Source organism: Hibiscus syriacus, unplaced genomic scaffold (genome assembly GCF_006381635.1).
Source record: "Hibiscus syriacus cultivar Baekdansim isolate YM2019G1 unplaced genomic scaffold, ASM638163v2 tig00110325_pilon, whole genome shotgun sequence".
Taxonomy (NCBI): domain Eukaryota; kingdom Viridiplantae; phylum Streptophyta; class Magnoliopsida; order Malvales; family Malvaceae; genus Hibiscus; species Hibiscus syriacus.
The window spans coordinates 53,067-75,733 of NW_024062683.1; the positions used below are offsets into that span (position 1 = coordinate 53,067).

General features: G+C 34.7%; 3 protein-coding genes and 1 pseudogene across 3 annotated transcripts; 2 read left to right on the forward strand and 2 right to left on the reverse strand.

The window, feature by feature from the left end:
- Positions 1 to 227: 227 nt before the first annotated feature.
- On the reverse strand, positions 228 to 6,501 carry LOC120117960 (annotated as a pseudogene).
- A 1,372-nt stretch (positions 6,502 to 7,873) lies between these two features.
- LOC120117964 (potassium transporter 6-like) lies at positions 7,874 to 12,022 on the reverse strand. Its single transcript, XM_039138112.1, has 8 exons — positions 11,984 to 12,022; positions 11,412 to 11,901; positions 11,268 to 11,321; positions 9,992 to 10,252; positions 9,837 to 9,889; positions 9,552 to 9,675; positions 9,206 to 9,460; positions 7,874 to 9,024 (listed from the first exon to the last, which is right to left on the reverse strand). Exons 1-8 carry the CDS (start codon positions 12,020 to 12,022, stop codon positions 7,967 to 7,969), a joined length of 2,334 nt encoding a protein of 777 aa, XP_038994043.1. The 3' UTR covers positions 7,874 to 7,966.
- Positions 12,023 to 16,525: 4,503 nt separating this feature from the next.
- LOC120117967 lies at positions 16,526 to 17,497 on the forward strand. The gene is made up of 3 exons (XM_039138116.1): positions 16,526 to 16,783; positions 16,913 to 17,123; positions 17,157 to 17,497. Exons 1-2 carry the CDS (start codon positions 16,583 to 16,585, stop codon positions 17,111 to 17,113), a joined length of 402 nt encoding a protein of 133 aa, XP_038994047.1. The 5' UTR covers positions 16,526 to 16,582; the 3' UTR covers positions 17,114 to 17,123; positions 17,157 to 17,497.
- Positions 17,498 to 19,343: 1,846 nt separating this feature from the next.
- Positions 19,344 to 21,896, forward strand: LOC120117966 (serine/arginine-rich splicing factor RSZ21-like). Its single transcript, XM_039138114.1, has 6 exons — positions 19,344 to 19,484; positions 19,657 to 19,758; positions 19,961 to 20,049; positions 20,431 to 20,653; positions 21,113 to 21,235; positions 21,336 to 21,896. The coding sequence occupies exons 2-6, from the start codon at positions 19,670 to 19,672 to the stop codon at positions 21,340 to 21,342; spliced, it is 531 nt and encodes a 176-aa protein (XP_038994045.1). The 5' UTR covers positions 19,344 to 19,484; positions 19,657 to 19,669; the 3' UTR covers positions 21,343 to 21,896.
- The last annotated feature ends 771 nt before the right edge of the window (positions 21,897 to 22,667 follow it).

Here is a 22,667-nt window from a genome sequence, read left to right on the forward strand (position 1 = left end):
CTTTATTTAAAATTGAATTAAAGATAAAATCAAAATATTATGTATACTTGAGTTTAGGAATGGAAGGAAGAAACTGCTGAGCATTTTGTTTCCCTAATGGCATATGATCTGAAAAAAATCAAATTGACATTTTGAATTTGTATTGGAGAGCAATGTATATACACAAGTTAACAGGTGCCTCTAAAAGAAGGGTAAAAGTTAAAACCGTCCAGTTCCCGCGTCAATAAGAATATGGTTACCATATTCAGAACCATACCTGGCAAGTACCGAGAATGCTTCGGATAATTTAGGATCGAGTTTTCCCTCATTCAAGTTGAATGTGTTGAAGCAAGCTGATATTCCGATGTATGGAGCTGGTAAATTTGCACCAGCCACCCTGTTCAAGTCAAGCAGTACTCTCGAAAGAAACCTGGATCTCCGCAAGGCGCTTAGGCTTTGAGATCATAGCAGTTGTGAGGCCTTGAAGCATTTTCAAAACGTCGACGGTATCATCAAGATAATATTTTGCTTTGCTAGGCTTTCATCCAACAGTGCACGCAAAGATTTCAGGAGCCACGGGCAATGATGGTTTAGAAACAGATGTTAATATGCTCTGAAACATATCTTCATCGGATTTATCATCACCAACACACATAACAAAATTCGGTCCCTTCCCACCGTTGACCATTTTTGACACCTTCTCTGCGACCAACCCTTTGCTTACTCCCTGAACGATGAAAATCATTGATGAGAAAGTTTGATAACCATATTGCACACAAAAAATATAATAAAAAGTAAAGATAGGCGGCGGTATTTAGGAGGGGAAAATTCACTTTTTTCATACCTGCGGTTTAACTTCAACAATATGCTGGCTTCTACTAACAACTGCCGGTTCATTTGCAAGAACATTTTCGAGATCTAACAGTTCCTTAGCTTGGCATGATCCGAAATCGGGGTCCGCATCTTGGTGGTGCCACACCAAAGCACTCTCTTTAATTTCTATTCTGGAGCCATCTGTTGCCTCTCTATAAAGGCTCATAACTGGTTCTGCAACCTTCTTCCATTCAAGGTCAGCACCTAGAGGACTGGTTTCCATTCGGAATCTTTACTCCATCTGGAGAAGAAAGGAAAATGACCTCAGACTACTTTCAGGCAATTAGTTTCATTACTGGTTAAATATTTACGACATTTTCATAAACCTACCTCGTGAAATACCCATGTTCAGCAGCTATTCCCAGCATCTCACATGGAGCAAGCCAATTAGCAAGTGAGGTTCTCCCTCTTCCGCTAACAATGAACACCGTGTTCTAAGGATCATCAGAAAGGGTCTTGAGGATAGAGAAGTTCAGGGCTAGGAGTCTTAATGACGGAAGCTTCAGGAACAACAGTGCCATCATAGTCCAGAAATACTTCTATTTGTTCGTTTATATGCTGAAAGAATGTGATCAGTAGACAGCCTCCTAAAACTTGGAGATAAAGACACGACTGTGAAACTAAAGCCCCAACCAATGCCCCAGCAGCGCTTACTAAAATGATCTTGGCATGCTCTATCCAAGTCCTGTGCAAAGCTGCGAGCCCAATAAGCTACATCGTGAGTACTAACAAAATGGTAGTGTTTCTCATGTCGCAATTGCTTCTTGGACTTGGGAATGGTAATAGATGTATTTAAAGCCTCGGAGACGGCATCAATTTCCCATGGATTTACCCTAATTGCTCCACTTAAAGAAGGTGAGCAAACAATGAACTCAGACACAACAAGCATGCTTGTTCGTGGAGAATCAGTCTTTATACCCAGAGCCTCATCTATGGGGGGAGTTCCCTGCCTACAAACAATATACTTGTAAGGAACCAAGTTCATCCCATCCCTCACAGCATTTACAATGCAACATTCTGCTAGTGCATAAAAGGCTGATTTCTCATTACGGGGAACAGGGCGATCAATCAAAACCACTGGCTGATAATTGGGTGAACCATACAGATTATTAATCCTTTTAGCAGTCAGATAAGTCTCCTTCTTTGCTTCCTGGACATCCTTCCCAGAGCCCCTAGCAGGATTCACAATCTGAACCAAAACTATTTTATCCTGCAAATCTGGACGCTGCTGCAAGAGCTGTTCCACAGCCAGTAGCTTCAGACTGATGCCTTTGAAAATATCCATGTCATCTATTCCAAGAATCAATTTTTTCCCCTTCAAATTGTTTCTGAATCTCTTTGAACTTGGTAGCAGCAGAGGGAAGATCCAAAACTGACTCAATCCTACCCATATGAACTCCTACAGGAAGATTTTTAATAAATGCAGTGCGGTCAAAGTAATCAAGACCAATGTGTCCTCTTTTAGATTCATAATCAATGCCCAGCATTCTACTGCAACAAGACGAAATGTCGTGCATAATCAAATGTATGAAAACCAATTAGATCACAGTTCAGCAGTCCTCTCAGGATTTTATCCCGAACAGGCAATGTTCGATATATTTCTGATGAAGGAAATGGGCTGTGAAGGAAGAACCCAAGCTTGATTCTATGAAAGCGTTTCCTCAAAAATGTGGGAAGAACCATCAGATGATAATCATGAATCCAGACATAATCCTCATCTGGGTTTATTACTTCCATAACCTTGTCAGCAAATATTTTATTAGCAGAAACATATGCCTGCCATTGTGAACCCTCAAACCGATCACCATGGTCTGGACACATTGGCAGCATGTAGTGAAAAAACGGCCACAGGTGCTGTTTACAGAATCCAAGATAAAACTTCTTCTGCAGATCATGGGGAAGAAACGTAGGAACACAATTAAAATCCTCCAACAGTTTCTGAGAAACTTCTTCTTGTTCACTGGCATCAATATCAGCCTTGAGAGATCCCACATATACAACCTCGTTTTCAGGAGAAAAACCATCCTTTAGATGTAATAAAAGAGAACCGTCATCCAAGCTGAAGCACCATTTAGAAGTTACTGAATCTCTTTTAACATTCAAAGGTAACATATTTGCCACTATAATTTTACGCTCTCTAAAACTTGACCAACTCGCATCTGAATCCCCATCATTACTGGTACATGAATCCAAGGCAGAGATGATCCCAGGAACAGTCATTACCGGAGGAAGAGCTCTAGGACTCCGAGTTTGGGGAATATCAAGTAGGTCCCCAAAGGCCAAGTGTAAAAAAATTGCACATGATCTTGAGGCCACGAAAGATTTTATTTTGCAGAACCAGGAGAAACTTTTTCGAATAATTGTCAAATAATCTACACAGAGAGAAAATAATATATATAAATTAATTGACCTCATTCACGATAAATCAAGAAAAAGCCTTAACTAGCATTAAACATCATCACTTCTTCTGTTTGCTTTTACCATAAACAGTGTAGTTAATTTAACACGCTAAAAAGTTTCAAGCAGGGATCATTCTTTCTGCCTTTTTTCCCCTGTGGTTTTGACTTTTTACCATATCGTTCTTTCGTATTTTCATATAAAATCTTAAGCTAATAAAAAACTAAAACAAATAGCAATGATAACAATTAGTACCAAAAATAATAAGCCTTTTAAAAAATGTAACCTGTAGTTTTCATAGTCTTATATTTGGAACAAAAGCGATTCGGAGCCTTTCTGTGCTCACAATAAATTTTTCTATAAAAATGTCAGTTTTTTTCGAAAGGAATAGTACCAATTTGATAGCCAAATAAGCAAACTGATAAAAAAAATAAGAAAATCGAAATCTAAGGTAACAGCAAAGCACTGAAATTCTCAACAAATTGATATAGAAAAAAAATACAAAAAAAAGGAAATAATGTATTCCATGAGGAAGTTACACGCCAAGAATCTCAGAAGAACATAAGTAATATTCTAACTGTTCTGATTTCTCTTTATATTATTATTAAAACTATAAAGATGAAAACCGATCAATACCATCTGATTCGCCAACCAAAAAAGAATGAAATTAAAAAAATTAAATTAAATTAAAACACGGATTTGGTACCAAACAAGAGGAAAGGAAATGAGTCAGAGACTAAGGTGGTGTTTATTTTTGAAAAGTTAAAAGGTCTGTAGTCTGCGGAATATATCTGCAGTAGAAGAGGTAGACCAAAAGTCTGTAATCTGCAAGAAAAATATTATTTATTTTTCAACGTCTGCAGACTGCTAAAATAAACTAAAATATAAAATAAACTAATTTTTTAAACTTAAAAAGTTTTGCAATATAATTTTAGTTTTACAATATTAGAATTTAAATAATTCATACAACTATCATAATAATTTTTTTAGAAAAACAAACATCATTTTATTAATTATATTATAAATCTCACATAATCACATGCATTATTAGTTTTATAAGTTTGATAGAATAAAATTTATAAATGATCATTAAATTACATGATTTTTTAAGAGAAAATAACCTCAGTGACCAAAAATCCCAGATAATATACGATTTTGACAAACTTTTTTTGGATTTGCGAAAATGACCAACAAAATCGCAATGCGATCTCTAATTCGCATTGCGATCTCCACTATCGCAAATTCGTGTTGCATTTCGTGTTGCGATAGTTGAAAATCGCGTTGCGATTTTCCATTTCGCGTTACGATTTTCCATTTCGTGTTGCTATAGTTGAAAATCGCGTTGCGATTTTCCATTTCGCGTTGCGATAGTCTACAATGTCGTTGCGATTTTCCAAATTCGTTGCGATGGTCTACAGTTGTTGTTGCGAAAGTCTACAGTTGTCGTTGCGATTTTCCAAATTCGTTGCGATAGTTAAAAAAAGATTTTGTTTCTTAAGAATTTTCTCTAAAAAGATAGTATCCGCGTGGACGTGTCGAAGACACGTATTACCACGACCGCGACCGCGACCGCGACCGCGACCGCGACCGCGACCGCGACCGCGACCGCGACCGCGACCGCGACCGCGACCGCGACCGCGACCGCGACCGCGACCCGACGGACGGCGGCGGCGGCGCGCGAGAGTCCCCCTTGTTCTCTATCACTCAACAAGGAAGTGGGAAAGCCAACCCTTAAATACCATTCCCAATAGTGTTTCCAATACTATGTGGGATTTGAGCATTACCAACACTTGTTCCCAATACTATGTGGGATTGAGCCTTAAATAGTGATATTATTTTTGAATGTTTTGCTTAAAATTGCAATAATCGCGATTGATTGTAGATTGACTTTTAATTATGACATATTTAATCGTATAATACTAATGCAATTGGTTGCTGATTCAGTTGTTTTAAGGTGCATGATTGTTAATTGTTTCCTGAATAATCACATTGTATTGGAAACAAGTGTTGGTAATGCTCAATCCCACATAGTATTGGAAACACTATTGAGAATGATATTTAAGGCTTGGCTTTCCCACTTCCTTGTTGAGTGATAGAGAACAAAGGGGACTCTCGCGCGTCGCCGCCGCCGTCCGTCTCGTGGTCGTGGTCGTGGTCGTGGTAATACGTGTCTTCGACACGTCCGCGCGGGATACTATCTTTTTAGAGAAAATTCTTAAGAAACAAAATCTTTTTTTAACTATCACAACGAATTTTCGCAACGACAACTGTAGACTATCGCAACGCGAACTGGAAAATCGCAACGCGAAATGGAAAATCGCAACGCGATTTTCAACTATCGCAACGCGATTTTCAATTATCGCAACTTGAAATGCAACGCGAATTTGCGATAGTGGATATCGCAATGCGAATTAGAGATCGCATTGCGATTTTATTGGTCATTTTCGTAAATCCAAAAAAAGTTGATCAAAATCGTATATTATCTGGGATTTTTTATCACTGAGGTTATTTTCTCTTTTTTTAAATATACAATTATGTAATACTTTTAATTTTTAAAATATATATTCATAATTTATTTTTATAATTATATGATATTTTTAGAAAATACCTTTTATAAATTATATGATTTCATATTTTGTAAATCTTAATTTTTTTATATTTTTATACAAACATCACCTAAGCAATGTGGTTTAAATATTTACATTTTGTATAAAAAGGTTTAAATATAATTTAAAAACAACAACTCCAAAAAAAATATTATTTTTAAACTTAAACCAAAATAATTAAAATAAATATAAAATTTTAATAATATATAAAATAATTTATATAATATAAAATAAATTTAAAAAATTAATATTTATAATATAATATTAAAAATTAATATTTAATTTATTTAAAATATTAATATTAAAATTAAAATTACATATAATATAATATAAAAATTAAATATAAAATCTGAGATTAGAAGACGTCTGCAGACATAAATTTTGGTCTGCGCCGCGTAGATCACGCGCAGACGTTAAAAGAATTTCTGTCTTCTAAAAATTAAATAATGTGTGAAGTTCAATGTCTGCGCGTGATTTACGCGACACAGACATAAGAACTTTACAGACCTCACACAATAAAAACAAACATCATCTAAACAGTTAATGCGAGTCAACAGTAGATCAAAAAGAGAATGTGGAATTAACAAAACGAACGCAACCGTCAAAAATTGTGGAGGAAGCGGCTTACCTCAGCGACACGGCGGTTAGGAAAAGTACGGCAGATGAGAGGCGGGGGAAGTTCGTTAAAAGTTGGAAGAAGATAAAGTAGAAAGAGAAGGGAACGCGAAAGGAAGAGGAAGAAAGTTAAAAAGAATCAACTGAAATAAAAAAGTGAAATATATTTATATTGCGAATAGGATAATAAGTTTGACTCTTTACTTGAGTTACGTTTTTTAACCATGGTTTTTAAAATATTTAATTCTTAAAAAATATTTAAAATAGAATTTACTATGTTTTCAAATAATATAAAAATGTGACTTTTTTAATGGTCCAAACCTTAAATTTAAATTTCTAGCTTTTTTTAATTAATCACTGATATCTGATTTATTGATCGACTAATTCAGATCGGATATTGTAGAGAAGGGAATGATCATTCCAACCTAGTTTACTCCATTCGCAAATGTCAAGATTCGAACTCCTAATCTTACTTAAAATTTTAGTGTTTCATTTCACAAGATCAACTGATTGTTGGTAAATTAAAATTTCTAGTTTTACTTTGGTGTTTTGTCACGCAAAGTTTTTAAGCTGCTGAAAAATTTGTTTATAATTTTTCATGTATTGGATAAAATTATTTTGATTATATACTGAATTAGATTTACCGATTTTGAAAATAATAAAAAAAAGGAGTAGATCTATATACTAAAAAAATTGGCTTATTTAAAAATAATAATAATAATTAAAATAAATAAAGAATTATTTAAAAATAATTACAAGATTCCCTATTTAGGTGATGAAATCGTTTATAGTTGAAATCAATTTTAAAATCTTAAATGATTCAGGAACTAAATCTCAATTCTTCTATTACATTTTTCTCTTTTTGTATTTAATCTTTCATTTTCAAACTCTAAAATATAATGAAAAAATTGAGACTTGATTCCTAGATTAACTAAAAATTTAGAATTAATCTCAATAACAGTTTAAGATATATATTATTTATGTTACAATATTTTTCAAAACGTAAGTTGACTTAATGGTCACACATGAGCTTTAGATCCCGAAGGGCCTAAGTTTGATTCTTTAAGGAATTAAGTTTAACTCTCATGAAAAACGACTTGACTTCATTTTTTATTCAACACAACGACGTTGTTTTGATTCGTTTTGAACATCAAAACGACATCATTATTTCAATGTAATATCCACGTCAACGGTCATAAGTCAACGGTCATAAGTCACGTTTTTGTGTCGTCAACTATCTAACGATCCAATAATATAGTTGAAACAAAAATTGAAATTCAATGTTATAATTGACAAAATTAAAAGTTTAATATTATAAACAATATATTATATAAAGTTCTTAACATGAGAAAAAGAAGACAAAAAGCTCTCAACATATATCATGTACGTATATATATATTACGTGCACATAACTGTAAAAATGTATATGATACATTTCCTTTGTCTATGACCAAAATTATCCCATAAAAAAGAGGAAAAATGGAAAGGGAAAGAAATTAAACATGATATATCATACCAACCTCCAACGTAGATGCATGGGGTACACTTAGCGCATAGGTTGATGTTCGGCTGTTTCTTCTCAAAAATTCATACCCATAGTTGATTACAAGTTTTTTTATCAGCCTAGATCCTTGCTTCGCCTTAACATATGAGTGCCCTAGTATGTATGCTATCCCTGCTTCCCTAGCTTCCATAAGTTCCTGCAACTCTTCCCTTGCACCGTTGTCTATCTCCGGGCTCTTCGGTACAATGAACCGTACTCTTTTTCTCGGTTTTATTGTAAGTTGTGGTGACAATATCTCCTTTGATGGACCAGCTGCATCTGTGTTGTATGCATCATCCTCGCTCATCTGAATCCCTTCGGTATGGCTAGAGCATGTCCCGATGACTGTCATTTTATCTTCGTCTTTCAATGGATCCTCATTAACATGGCTGGGAGAAATGTTTCCCGAGCGTATAAACTCTGCTATGCTACAAACAAGATCCTTCTCGAACTCCATGTCATCTTTGTGAACATCACGATAACCGTATCGTACGATGCATCTATAGAGCCTGTACTCTCTAGGTCCAATATGACCAACCAAAAATCGTTCCTCGGGTTTAACATGAGGAACCGGGACAGATTTGATGCAAAGAAAGACTAGAACCTGATGGAAGGCTGGAAGGTTGGTGACAAAGTGGGAGAAGATTGCAGGGATTCCAGATACAATCTCTGTGTGTATAAGTCCGATCCCACGAACCCGTACTATGCCTAGACTAGGACCCAAGCTAAGTAGCCAGTTGATGGAGACCTTGTTCTGAACATCGAACTCGTATTTTTTCAGGGTTCCGTAGTGCCAAACACACATGATTATAAGGAAGATGAATGCAAGGGCAATTGGAACCCAGGCCCCTTCGAGGAACTTGGTGAGGGAAGCGGTGAAGTAGAGTGCTTCGATTGTGCCGAAAAAGAAAACGAAGGCTATTGCCAAGAACACACTCTTTTGCCAGCATAAAACAATTACCAAAGACATCAAGCAAGTGGTGACCAGCATCACAGTTATAACAGCCAAACCTGTCCCGCAAGAAACATGAAGAATCAAAACTACTAGTACAAAATCAGAGGCAAAAGGATAACGTAAGTTTCCGTATATAAATAAATGGTTCTGCCTAGAATATGAAACCGAGATCGCAAGATGCTCAAAGCTCCAAGTTACACAACCAAATGAACACATTTATGCAGGAGATAGTCATACCTGATGCATTACCCATGCGCCTCGTGTCTCTAAAGCCAATAGTAACCGCCAAACATAACACCATTAGGAGCCAGTTAATCTCAGGAATGTAGATCTGACCGTGGATTTTCGACGATGTGTGGACTATTTTGACCTTTGGGAAGCAGCCGAGGGAAGAGCACTGTTTGATTATCGAGAACGTTCCTGTTATGATAGCTTGGCTTCCCACTACTGCAGCAAGTATGGCTATAACCAGAACTGGCCATCTTAACTTCTCTGAAGCAATAACATTTGGATAGTTGCAGTTAGCTGAAAACTCGACTATCATCAAAATTGCACCATTTCAATAACAATTCAAGGTACCTACCTGGTACCGATACATAAAATCCGATTTGGTAATCACTTTCTGTGGCGTGATGCCGAGATAGATACGCAGCTTGCCCCATGTATGCAAGAATCAAGGATGGATAAACCAAAGAAGTGAAAGCGATCTGCAGAAATCCAAAAATGCCTTAAACCAAGAGCTATTCGAGTCCTAAATAATATTCGAAATGATTCAAACCCAAAATCAACCCAGCTAGCCTATTTGATAGGTCTAAATGCCAACTTATTTTAAAAAAGAAATCCTTAACCATGAAATAAGTATACATACCTTTATTGACAACTGTGAAAAATGTCCAAGATCAGCAAACATAGCTTCCGAACCTGAAAATAAAAAATGTAAATCAACTTAGAATCAACCTTTTTATTCTAAAATGACAAAAAAATTATACACACACACACATGTATAACCACAAACACTTTTACCTGTTATACATAATAAAATACCACCCAGAGACATCCAACCTCCTCTCTGGGTTTTCCGAAAAAAATTGTACATATAATATGGAGAGAAAGCTTGATACACATGAGGATTCCAGTGAATGATATTGTATAACCCAATGACACTGATGCAAAGAAGCCATAATAGAACCACGGGTGCAAACAAAAATCCAACCCTGTGCGTGCCATAATGTTGAAGGGCAAACAAGCCTATCAGTATGATGCATGCGACTGGAACCTCTACATCTGCAAAAAATTGTTGAACCTTCATAAGAGGCGGTACAATGCCACACGGATTTATGGATGAAATATGAAGAGGAGAAGATGGTACAAATACTCATGTTTCAGATAGAGAACAACTTGTATGGTAAAGTCCAGTTAGTACTCATGGTTAAAACTTTTGCTGAGACCAAACTTCCGAAAACATTTCAATGTAGTCTTTATTTATAACATTTCATGGTAGCATTAGTCATGGACTCGTTCTAGCATTCATAGGAGTATAGCAATAGCTTATCTGAAGAGCAATTAATATAAATTGGGCAGAAAGAAAAGTATAGAGTTAAACATTAGTTGCACAACTAAAACCACAATTCGAAGATCACAAGTCATTGTTCAGTGTCAACGTAAAACCAGGGTCTCGGAGGCACATGAGTTCAAATTGTACCTGGTTCGAATAAGTTGGCTTATTTGAAAACTTGAATTATTAGGTAGGTCATTTCATTTAGGAACAGTAACTTATGAAGAAACAGCTTGTTAAGAAACTAGATGCCAAAGTTTGCCCTCCTAACAACTCTATTCCAAGGTGGGACAGTAGTTTTGATATAAACTGAAAGTTTCAATTGAAAGCAGAATAGGCTGGCAGAAATATTACTAAAGACATCCAATTTACAATTCCGGGAAGACTATGCAAACTGTAGATACCGCAGTTTAGCATGTTGATCGGAGAGTCTAACCAACTTGAGGTGAAAGGTAAAATCATGGGTTCCACTGTACATATGTCTAGGGTTATGAGGGACCAATATCAAAAACCAAAGACAACCATAGAAATCATGTGCCGTATCATTTAGGTTGTTCTTGAGAATTACTGAAGTAATCAAACAGACCAAAAATTCCACTTTGTGCTAAAATCCAGCAACACCAACAGGGATTTGCATCATAGATTATTTACTTATTCTAACTTCTAAGTACAGCAACACCAAGCAGATATTTAGAAGCTACAGTTATGTGCAGCCAAACAAAATGAAAGGAGAAAGTATCTTACATTTGTGATGCTCTTTCGACATCGAAAGCTCAAGCCCGGACACCGCAGAGAATACTGCACGAACAACCCAAACAATCAAGCAAATTCAGTTTATGACACAATTAGAACAAAAAAATCAGTTCAAGGAAAGAAAAGTCAAATTACCGGAGATAGCTGGTGTGAGGACACCATCACCAATCACCATACAGGTCCCAATCAAAGCAAGAACAAGCAAGAACCTTTGCAACACCCTATGCTTCTCTAAAGTGGATTTCAATCTTGACCCAAAACTTGATTTTGATGAAAAACCGATACCATCCTTCTTGTACTCAATCAGCTCTTCATCGGCCGATTGGCAATTGGGAAGCGAGTTAACTCGGGCATGTCGACACAGCAATGAATACAAGGCAAAAGTCCCTCCTTCACCGTTATCATCAGCTCTGAGCACTATAAACACATATTTGAGCAAAGGCACCAGAGTGAGAGTCCAGAAAACAAAACACAAAACCCCAAATATCTCTTCATTTGTCTCCGAGTGTTGAATATCTTCCTCAAATGTGCTCTTGTAAACATACAAAGGGGAAGTGCTTAAATCACCATACACTACTCCAAGGCTTTGGTATGCTAAAGTCAACACAGTTCTCCATGATTCCTTCTGCAAAAACTCGAAACAGAAATGGGGTTTCAGTAAAAAAAACAAGGAATCAAAGCAAATTTGTTGAACAAGCCCATCTTACCTTAACATAGTTTTGGTAAACACCAGTTTCCAGATCCATGATCGAAGATATTCAACGAATGCCCAACTGCTAAATGCAAACCGAAAAGGTCAAGTACAGAACTTTCTTCTTCTTCTTTTTGTTCTTTAGTGACAGTTGTATGTATGTAGAGAGCAGTTGAGCTTTCATCAATGGAGACAGCATAAACAAATAAAACTTCCAAGGCCCATAAAACCACAAGTGAAGAACAAATATGATACTTTATAGTAAAAAAAAAACTTGTAGCGGTTAAAAAAATATAAAAAATAAGGACTTATGAGGCTTCTGGAGCAAGGAAACAAAGAGAGGGAGAGACTAGTTGTTTTGGTGTGTAGTTGGTGGGGAAAGCTTTACATGGATTTCAGTTTTATTAATAACTGTTGTTTAAATAATTTAACAAATCCTTCTGTATGTGTCTTGAGATTATATACTTATTGTTAAATCCTTTTGTATGTATTTTCAGATTATATACTTGTTTAGGGATATACATTGTGAAAATAAGTAATGACAAATGGTAATGATGCTAAAGTGGAAGAAAAAAAAAGGAAAGGATGATATCAAATACAAAGGCCTTTTGATAAGAGGGATATTGGTTCATATAATTAAAGCTTTTTATAAAGTGGAGATGAAAGTAGCTATAAGTGGGGAAAGGAAGACTAATAAGTAATAAGTAATCATTAGTCAAATCTATGCTTTTAAAGTTTCATTTGATTGAGTACTTATTAGGGGTTTTATAAGTACTCATTTTATTCGATAAATGATTTATAAAATGTGTTCGATTTGGTATAATTTTGTTTTGAAATGTATGGGGTGGAAACCTAGATTTATTAAGGAAAATTATATGAATATGTATCGTATAACATTTTTTGACATTTTATATCATATACATTTTAGTTTATATAATTATGTATATTTTAATTTTATATTTTTATTTAAGATTTATTAATATAAATACTTAGGTTTAAGGTTTAAAATCTATTGGGTAGACTAAATAGTGAAATAAAATATTATTATCTCTAAATGATCTACACCGTATAGTATGTATATGTTATTAAGAGATTAATAATTTTTTATAATAAAAACTTCATCTCATACAAGTTAAAAAATATTATTTTTTATTGTTCTTCTGGTTCTAAAACTTCACATTGACTAATCAATACTGGCTCGCGTCGCACACATTGTTTTGGTGGGTGAGTCTCCTAGCATGAATTTTCTGCATACACAATGACTCGAACTCGAGACTTTATTTAAACAATATTAAACTGCTTATCACTTAAATATTATATAATTTATTTAAAATTTATCAATATAATAATTTAAGATTTAAGATTAAAACTATATCATCCTTTAATATTGTGTGATAAAGAAACCAAAAGTTTATCCACAATCAATTAATTTAGTGAGATGAAACATTAGACATCTTAAACAAAGTTAGAGATTCAAGTAATGATATTTGTGAATTGAGCAAATTATATTAGAAAGATTGTTCTCATATTAAACTTCTATAGTATATAATCCAAATTAACCAATTAATAAATCGAATATCAATAATTATACCAAACAAATCAAAAGTTTGTCCCAAGTAGGGATAAACATGGGTCAGGTTTTCGGCTAACATGATTCGATCCGAAAAATATACCCCCTCCACACTAAATCCGGCCTGACCTGAGACTAGAGTGACTACATTGGACCCGACCTGACCCAGCTTTTGAGATAAAATTTGAACTCGAACAAAACTTGATTCGACTAGAAATAAATATATTTTTTTAAATAATATTTTATTCAATATAAATAAAAATTTAATTGAAAAAATAATACGAAGAATGATATTTATGCAATTATCCTTAAACATATAAGATATAATTATATTATTTTTTAAACTAAGTCGGATAAAATCGTATATTTTTCACCCTAAATTTCACTCAACTCAACCCAATCCGAATTAAATTTAAAAAAAAATATTCTGACCCTATAAGATATAGGTCGGATCTGAACCCATCAGGTTCGGTCCTATGCCATCCCTAACCCCAAGTAGCCAAATGTGTGGGGTGTGGCTGCCCAGGACACGTGTTTTGTATACAATAAAAAAGTCAAAGTTATAACGCCAATTTTTGGAACTAGCATTATGCAAATCCATAAAGCAGCCACCATATTATAAATCTAATTTTCTGTCCAATATATATAATACATTTTTGAAAAACAATATATTTAAAAATACCTTTTTATAATTCTAGTATATATATAAATATATATATCATATCACCCGTAACGTTTTTGGCATGAAATTTTAGAAGTAAAATCTTTCTTTAAAAATATTAAAATTATAATAAAATAAAATTTAAAAATTAAAAGTATGGCTATCTATGGATGAATATGACCCCTTTCTTTAATTTTGGCCGTCCCTACAAATAATATGAAATTTCACATTTAATGTTATCTATCCATCTAATTCCCAAAATCGACCGCCCAAAATTAAAAAATATATATAATATATGTTATTTAAATTTAAATCAATCATTTAAATCCCAATTTTTCATATTATTTATTGTATATGAATAATGATAAGAATGTAGTTGGCGGCACGAATAAGTAAGTTGGTATAGGATAATGATAGTTTGCAATTTGTAAATTGACCTAATTAATTAATAAGATGGAGTGCATCGAATGTAACACATTCACCACCAAAGCATGCACGGTGAGACCATAAATATAATATTTATAACTGAAATTATAAATCCACATCAATGTGACACATTCACCACGAAGCCCGCACGAGGACTGAATCGAGTCAATCGCCATTTAAAAATGTAGGACCATAATTAATTCATAATGTGCCAAGTCAAATCGAGCCAAACAAACATAAAGTTGGGCTCGACAGTGATGTAAAGTATATACGTACAGCGAGGTAAGATTAAAGATAATTTTTATATGAATTTATTGAATTTTGATTTGATTTAATTTTATATTTTTTAAACATTCAAATTTTTAGATTATGTCAGATTGGTTAGATTATTTTACGAATAAAGTTGGGTTGAGTTTGAGTTAAGAGCGAAAAATGTTCGACTTGATTTGTTTTAGAAATAATGATATAATTCATGGTTAGTATTTTTTTGAATTTAATGTCGTATCGATTAATCAAGATGATGTCTATTTATTAACATACTGATTTTTTATTAGATTTTGATATGTAGTTTACGTTCGTGGATAGTTTTCTCACATCGTTCGATTTTAGTTTATGGTTTATCAGTTGTCTTTTAGTAGTTTAATTCCCTTCTGTCGTTTGTTTATTTATGCAGTCAGACCTATTCGTATTTATGTTTTGTTCAAATTTTTTTATTGATATTTTAACAGTTATCCTTCTATGATCTTAAATGAGTAATTTTTTAATTAATTATTATAAATAAATATCCTAATTGTATGTATACTTTATGATTTGATAAAAATTTATTATGATTTTGAATATTTTATTTTTTATTAATAAAATTAATGGTGGTATCTAATTTCCCCGATCCAAAACTAGTATTTTGGGTTGGGTCTATTGCACGGTGAAGGTAATATTAATCGGTGATATCTAATTTTCCCTTTTTGGCCAATGATGTGATCTAATTTAATAATTAATTCCTCTTTTATCAATTATTTGATTTAGTCTCTTTTATCAATGATGTGATCTAGTTTAATAATTAGTTTTCCTTTTTGGCCAATGATGTGATCTAATTTAATAATTAATTTATCTTTTATCAATTATTTTATTATTATTTGATTTAATAATAATTTTAAATAGTTGAGAAACCGGGTCATCTAAAAGTTCCTCCGTAGGCACACATATCCACCTAAGGCTCTCACCTACTTTCAATTAATTCTTGCATAAGCGATTATTTCACTATTTATTTTCTTATTAAATTATTATTTGATACATTTTCAATGCAAAAATAATTTTATAACCGCTTTTCAAATAATGTTAGAATTTTTTATCATCACCCAAATTCATTTTAATTTGAGTTTAAGGTACAAATTTTATTCCAAAACCCTAATCATCTCATTTAAACTCAAACCAAATTAATCGGATCATACTCGAATTCCAACCCCGACATAATCATCATACTTCCAAAATTCTAAGAATCATTATTTATGTTATGTAAAATTATTTTAAAATTTGGAGTTTATAGATCTCGTATCATGTTTATGATTAAGATGTGAGATTGAACTCTATTTTTTTAATAGATTTTATAAGATTCTTTATATATAAGTCATTGACATATTTTAAATAATATGACGATATTATGAAAATAAATTTAAAATAAAAAATATGAAAAGAATAATTTATTTTAAAAATCTATTTCAAATATCGCATGACTTAATGACCAATTAGCTAAATTTAGACCCACACGAGACTTGTCTAACCAAACATAAAATGAGTGAATAAGAAAATACTAAATTGTTGATTTCCAAAGTGTCAAGGCCCAAACTAACATTTTATGGGCCCATAAGAGGAAAAATAAAGACCGTGTATTGGTTGTGGAATTGAGAAGGGCTTATTAGAGCAACAACAATTGAGAGATCCAGAAAGCAGAGAGATCGGAGATGTCGATACTGTGGGAAAAGAGCCAGACCTGGCGGTGGCTAGTGAGGCGGACTAGGGATTCGAAGCCCTTCTTCTTGGCCTTCGCCACCATCTGCGGCGTCGTTCCCGGTGTCATTGGTTACGGCGTCATGCAACTCACCAACTCCCGCAACCCTCAGTTGGAGGCCCAGCTCCGCCAAAACGCCCGCCCCGAATCCCTCGTAACCACTTATTCCCCCTCTTTTACTCTTTAGTTCCATCCCTGTTCAATTCATCGATTAACAATTAATTTAATAATTTACGTAATTTATTCCCATGCTTACCTGCTTGATTTCATGGATTTTGAAAAGATGATGGGGAAAGTGAATCAGGAGCGATTAGCGGAGTACCTTGGGGAGCTCCAGCGGAAAGAGGATACGATCGATCGATATGTAGCTGCTTTGAGGGGGGAGACATTGACTAGGACTCCTTACCAGAGAATTCAGCCTGTTCCTAAGCAAAACCCTGAAACTGATAATCAACAGAAGAAGAAGAACACCGGGAAGGCTTAGGTTTGGCCATGTACTTTTGGTTGATGAAAGTGTTTTGTCTCACTAAACTTTGCACTGGTTAATATCATCCGTGGGTAATGTTTTTGAAATACTGTAAAGGTTCTTTCAGCTCACAGATTTATGATTCTTTTTATGATTATGCTTTGCTTCTTCAGAATAACATTTGAACGTGCAACGTTTGGCTTTGCATATGAATTTGGGTGGTTTCTTTCTCATTTCATAGTCTAAAATTTGCAATTGTTAGGGTATGGACTTCGAATTGTACACACCCGAAACCATTTTAGTGTTTACTTTGATTCTTGTGTTAATTGTGTCTTTGCCTCTGGAGTGGTTATTTGAAGTAAAGCAGAGCTACCTTTTACTCTGCATTGCTCCTTCATGGTATAAAGTTCTGAGTTTTACTTGTTGAATGATTTGGTACGAAAGATTCGACCTTCGGAGCTGTTTCCCGCTTCATTGTTCATGCCGCAGTTTAATTTGTTTGCAACTTACCATATGATTAATTAGACTGATGAAACAGATTTTGGCTTTCCAGGCCTGTTTAGGCTAAGGGTTAGCTTATTAGAATACAAGTTCAAGGGTTTTCTTGTTAGTTAATCCATAGAAGTTCGAATTGAGCAGTGTTGGTTTGAATTGTAACAGCAAATTTCACCATTTGCAAATAAATGCAGTTTACAGTTAGCTCCCTGTTTGATCAAACAATTCATTTGTTTTGCCTTGTTTTGTGAATCGATTCAATTGGAGTGTACCCTTTTTTAAATTTAAATTACCCTAATTATGTTAGTGTCAAGTAGTTTTTCAATTGAATGTGAATAATTTTAATTTAATAATAAGCAATTAAAGATGTCTAATTTTTTTGTCTAATCAGCCTTCTCTGTCTTTCGTTTAATTGGTTTAGAATAGATCCAGTCAAATTTAATAATATAAAATATATATTAAAATTGCAAAGTTCATTCCCAATCGTGAGGCGTTTGATTCAAGTATTGGTGTTTGAGTTTGACTTGAGTTCGAACTTTACTTGATAATTACTGAATCAAATTTTAGAATTTTCAAGTCGAAATTGAATAATTTGCTGCCCTAGTTATGAGCTCTAGCGTTACATCCTTTATTGATTGGTTGGAAGAGATGGAAAGGCTAATTAAAAAAAGGATGGGATGAAGAGTTTGGTCATCCAGGCTATGTAATGCTGAAGTCATCTGAAATAAAACTGAACCGACTGCAAATGTTTTTTTTTTTAAATTAAGCAGAGGAGCATTGGTCAATTCGAGGCAGTCGCTAATATTTTGTTCGTGGTCTCCACCGAGTGGTAACTGCAGGAATGCTCAAGGAAAGCGCCGAAAGCCTACGAGGGAAGCTTCTGCCGAAAGAACTCTGTTTAGTTTGAGGTTCGCGTGAGCGTGGTGTTATAGTTTAGTTTGAGGAAGTAGTTCAACAAGGTAGTTCAATCCCTCAGGAGCCAGGAAACGAAGTGGGACCTTTTTCAAAGCCTTGGTCTGAAAGAGTTGCTTTCCCTCCCGAGTAGCCAGGATCCGAAGGTGCAAACTAAAGCTTCACTCTTCACTCGTTGGAAAGCTTCTCTTGAAGATAAAATTAAAATCAATTTTGATGCTTCTTTGATGTTAAAATCAATTTTACTTTGCGTTAATTGGTTATTATCATTTATAATCATTCGTGCTAGGGATATATATGGGTTGGGTCAGTTTCTTAATCAATCTAAATTTGATTCGAGTATTTTATTTTTTTCATTTGTCATCTGATCTTATCTGATTTTAAGGAGGTTTTATTCGATTTTAAATTTGATTTGATTTTTGGAGTAAAAATTTGAATCTGATTTGATCCTTCATAAATATGTAAAAAAATTATTTTTATTAGAAAAATATGAATATAATTAAAAAAATGAGTATTATTATAATTATCTTTAAATATTTATTACATAATTATACAATTTTCTTTGGTTGGGTTAAGGATATTTTATCATACCCTTAAATTCGAATCGATATTATACTTAAAAAACTGACCCTACATTACCGAACACAATACCTTATGAAATCGAACCAGATCGAAATTTATTAGATCCGGATCTCATGTTCATTCTTAATCTGTATCCTGATATTGGTCGACCCGGTTCAGCAAAGTGAAAGGCCGTATGCCACCCGGTCCGGTCCCTTAGGCCTGTACGTCTTTCTACACACTACATTGGTTTGCCTTTAAAACATACAAAAAAAAAACAGTTTACAATTTCTTGTTCTAGGGTTTCTAATTAGAATCCAAAGCTTTGAGATTGGGTGCAACAGAGCCAAAGCAATCGATCACCCGCTTCAATTTTCGGTCTCTCCCTTTTACCGTAAAGCACACGATAAATTTCCTCGAGGTAACTCCTAATCGTGCTCTCTCTCAGTTACATCTATTTCCTCGATCATTTCCTACGAAAGCCCCTAATTTTCTCTGGCCTCTCTTTAACGATCCTATTCCTAGTGTTTTCTGTTTCTTGTTTCAATTTTAACGATTTTTTTTTATTTGCTGCAATTATTTATGGTGTGCAGTGATTTTTCGAGAATGTCTCGGGTTTATATCGGGAATTTGGACCCTCGGGTCACTGAGAGGGATCTCGAAGACGAGTTTAGAATTTTCGGCGTTCTCCGCAAGTAAATATAATATTATTTTTCTAAATGAGGGAAAATTTTGATTTTTGATAGAGACCTGAATAATAGTGTTTTAGATGGTAGCTGTGAGGGTTTCCGGGTTTTTTCTGTGGAATTTAAATGAAGTTTACCTTTTGTTTTAATGTTTATATATGTACATATATTATATAGTTTGATTGGTTAATTGCTAATGGAATGAATTCAGCGTTTGGGTAGCTCGAAGGCCACCAGGATATGCGTTTATTGAGTTTGATGACCGCAGGGATGCTTTGGATGCAATCCGTGAGCTGGATGGTGAGTATAGTTTTATTCCAATTTTACTATGAAGCTTGGTGTTTTTGGTGTTTAATTTATCCATTTGTCGTTTTTCTCAAATCTTGCACTTGGTCTTTGCTTGATTATTTCTTTTTTCCCCCTCACCTTATTTGCTGCTTATGCTTTAAATCCATTAACAATTAAGCTTTGATATGTATGTTAAGAGAGGTGTGTTATATGATTCTTCTTAGTATTTTCACAAGCTTGGAATTGTTTAATTTGTTATGACTGTGTGTCGAACAAATTAAGTCTTTCTTCTTTGACACTGTCAGTTATGGTTTCTTAAAATCAATGATGGATTTCTGATCAATCCTGCAATACTGACCCAAAATTTGCTTACTTATTATTTTCTCCTTGAAGGCAAGAATGGTTGGCGTGTGGAACTTTCTCATAACTATAAAGGCAGTGGAGGCCGTGGTGGGCGTCGTGGTGGGGCTGAGGATTTGAAGTGTTATGAGTGTGGTGAACCTGGTCACTTTGCTCGTGAATGTCGCTCGCGTGGCTCACGGGGCATGGGGAATGGGCGACGTCGGAGCTCCAGTCCTCGTCGCCGTAGGAGTCCAAGTTATGGATATGGTCGCAGGTGTGTTTAACGGTTCTTACATATATACATTAATTATATTTGAGGCTGTAGGAGGAGAGTTTCTGATGAATCAGGTTTGCAGAGGTGCTTATACTATGTATGCAATGGTACAATACATGTTATGCCTTTCTTATGCTAAGCAAATGCTTTTTCCCCTTACTGTCTACGAATGAATGTAGTCTGCATGGATATATATTATTGGTTGTATAATTGAGGTAAACTTGAGTTGTAATTGCGCCCTACTTATTTAAGAATCCATCACTCTTGACTTTTGTAAGCCTGATGTGCTCAAATGCATATTTAAATCTGGATAATAAGGCTTATTATTTTAACTAAACCCTTTTTTTTGTGTGGATTGTTAGTTGTTATGATTGGTCATCTGAACAAGTGTACGCAGACTACTTAAGAGATGTACTTGCTATTTTTGCTTGCTTATAAAACTTTTATATCACGTGGCAGGAGCTACAGTCCACATGGGAAAATATCTCCTCGGCACCGCAGCATATCACCTCGTCGTGGTCGCAACTATAGCAGGTCGCCTCCATATCGTCATGCTCGTCGTGATTCACCTTATGCTAATGGGTAAGTCATGCATACTGAATAACTTGAATCACCAGATCTTATTTTTGGTACTTGCAATGTAGTTTCACACTTAACATGCTTTGCTTAAATTCTTTTGCAGAGATTAAAGTGGGACCTGAATTGAGGAAATCTGGATTGATATCTAGGGGGAAATTATGTACTACTGTAATATTATTAGTTTCTGTGAGCAAAAGAGATTTATGTTATGTTCGTTTCATGACAATGGGGTCGTTAGAACTTATGGTTTTGCGTGGCTTCCACTCTGCAAAGTGTTTCAGCCACCAAAATGGGTGTCTTGTACACCATTCTGTGATGGCTTGCTGTAAGCAGCACATGAAACTGGGAAGTCCCTTTCTTGCTTCACATTATCTGCTTCTATTTTTCTGTTGCCTTTTTATGTTAACTTGGTTATTATGGTAAGTTTGTCTTTTTGTGATAGATAATTCTAAAGGATTTTTATGTTTTTTTGGTTTGTGATTTTGAAGTAAAACAGCGTCCATTAGCCTCTTTACTGCATCTTACTGCACATGGTTTCCTCACTATTGCTTCTCTGCACCACCTCTTCTACTCGACGTCGCTCCTGCATGTTGTAGAAGCTTGAGTTACATGTTGAATTCGCTAGTAATAACAAACAGATTTTGGTTGCGACCTAGTTTGTGGTGTATGCTTCTGCAACAACGCATCTAAAATTTTTAAGACGATGAAGCTGTTAATCGGTCTACTATTGTTAGCTTCTCTGCACTTCGTCATCTACTTGTATGATTGCTTCATATTCAGCCCAACATTGAATCGTGCAAGATCCCTTAGTAGCTGATTGTGGAAGGTGTCGCTATTACTTTTATCTTGGTCTTGTCTATTTAGCACTACTTGATGTTGGATGCTCACACATTTCCTTGGATGCATATTTGGTGTTTGATGGTATGGAACCTTTTATTTCTGCCTTGTATCAGTGTGTGCTTGAAGGTTACTTCAGCATGAAAGCTGCTACAACCTGCAGCAACCTACTTGATGATCATCTAAGTGATGGATTATCTGCAAAGCTCCAGAGGTAAGTAATTGAAAGTAAGCATCCATCTTGTTTGGCTGTCTTGTTTTCCATCCATCTAATTTGCTACTTGTCTGTTCTGTATATTGGTGCCTAATGCCATAGAGGTTAATGGTTTAACTTGCCATTTAGGTCCATTCCTCCCTTGTAAATTTGATTGTTGCGTGTTTTACGTACACTGGTGGAGATTCTAGTCTAATATAATATAATGGTAGATGTAGTTCACAATTATTACCTTTAGTGGTGGTTGCTTTTCACCAGGTGAATGTTACCTTGGTAACCAATTATTTGTACATTCAGTAGTTTGACTGTGCAACTGTTCAAATTTCAGCAGAATGCTCTCTCCATTTTCTTTTTAACTGTACTTTTTTTTACAATAGAAAGCAG